Below are 1,351 nucleotides of genomic sequence, written 5' to 3'. Positions count from 1 at the left end.
CAGACAGGCATTTCCATACTCACCCAAGTCACTGAGAGGTCTTCCCCATGTGCCCTGACTCAGGGCATGTGCCACCACTCCTCTAACAGGGACTGGGGCCCATCTTTCTAAAGAGGAGATATGGAGCACGTCAGAATAACTTCCTGGTGCAGTTATGCCTGTAGCATTAAGAAATATTGTATATGTCATCTTAGACACAATAGTAAGCTGGAATAGTCAGTGTATTTGGGAAGAAGCTTGAGTCTAAACATAAAAGCTACCCTCATAATTCTGCTTCTCATTCTTTCAAAATGTGTGATTTCATTACCTGTCTCCAAGGTTCAATTCCATGACAATTGCTTGGAGGAGAAAATTGCCCCATGAACATGTTATCTAGCTTGTATCAAGAAAAGTTTCTCAAATATTTGGCATTATAGCTATGACTCTAAAGGATATTTTCTCTCTCCTTGCAGCTGTTGGAGATCTAAAACATCTTATACTCAAAGCACAACTTACACGGTGCTACAAGTTCGGAGGGTTCTGTTACAATTCCATGTGTCCTCCTCATACCAAGTTGATTGGTAACTGTCACCCAGACCACCTCCANTGTTGCATAAACATGAAATCANTGGNAGGAAGCACATAGAAGCCAAGTGACAGATGTGTAACTGATGTTTTAATAAAGGAAACATTTCTTTAAGCTTATCTACTTCAGATCCTATTGAAAAATGTGTTTTGGTTTAGAAAAGATTAAGATTATCCAAGGCTAATGTCCAAGCTTAGAACATGAGAGGGGGCATTCCAGAAATCTTGCCTAGTCCTGAGTAACGATTTGAGTAAATGTCACTCTTATGTGAATTGGTTGCCAAACCACATGTGAGCAGTGCAGAAGAATCCCATAAGACTGGATAGGGAACACAACCCTCAGGTCTCCTGTGGCCTAACAGAGGGTAACTCTTCCATAGTCTCAAATTTAAGTAAGGCTTTGTTTGCAGATCTAGGGCTTACAAGACTTAGGGCAGTAGGTGGCGGTTGTATTAGAACCTCATTTATAACAGTAAGATATCCCACCAAACTTTTTCCCTAGGGATAATGTCTCAGTTTTCAGATCAGCATTTTTTATTCAATACAGCACACACAAACACACAAAAAACACCTTATTTTTTGGTTCTTCATACAATATGTTTTTACTAATACTTTCTTTTCCATCATCTCCAACTTCTCCCCTGTGTACACATTTCACTTAATTCTCTCTAGTAAATAAAACAAAATAAAAAGAAAACCTGTGCACACACATATATCTATACACAAGACAGAGAAAGATTGAGGGGGGAGAGAGAGAGAGGAAGAGAGGGAGAGAGGGAGGGGGAGA

General features: G+C 39.8%; 1 protein-coding gene across 1 annotated transcript; it reads left to right on the top strand.

The window, feature by feature from the left end:
• Window positions 1–452: 452 nt before the first annotated feature.
• LOC110287701 (beta-defensin 11) lies at window positions 453–625 on the top strand (the record flags this gene model as incomplete). The annotated part of the gene is made up of 1 exon (XM_021154254.1): window positions 453–625. A coding segment is annotated over one exon (173 nt), but the record flags the coding sequence as incomplete, so codon positions are not given.
• Window positions 626–1,351: the final 726 nt, after the last annotated feature.

This window comes from Mus caroli, unplaced genomic scaffold (genome assembly GCF_900094665.2).
Source record: "Mus caroli unplaced genomic scaffold, CAROLI_EIJ_v1.1 scaffold_20965_1, whole genome shotgun sequence".
Taxonomy (NCBI): domain Eukaryota; kingdom Metazoa; phylum Chordata; class Mammalia; order Rodentia; family Muridae; genus Mus; species Mus caroli.
This window is presented reverse-complemented; position numbering and strand designations above follow the sequence as displayed.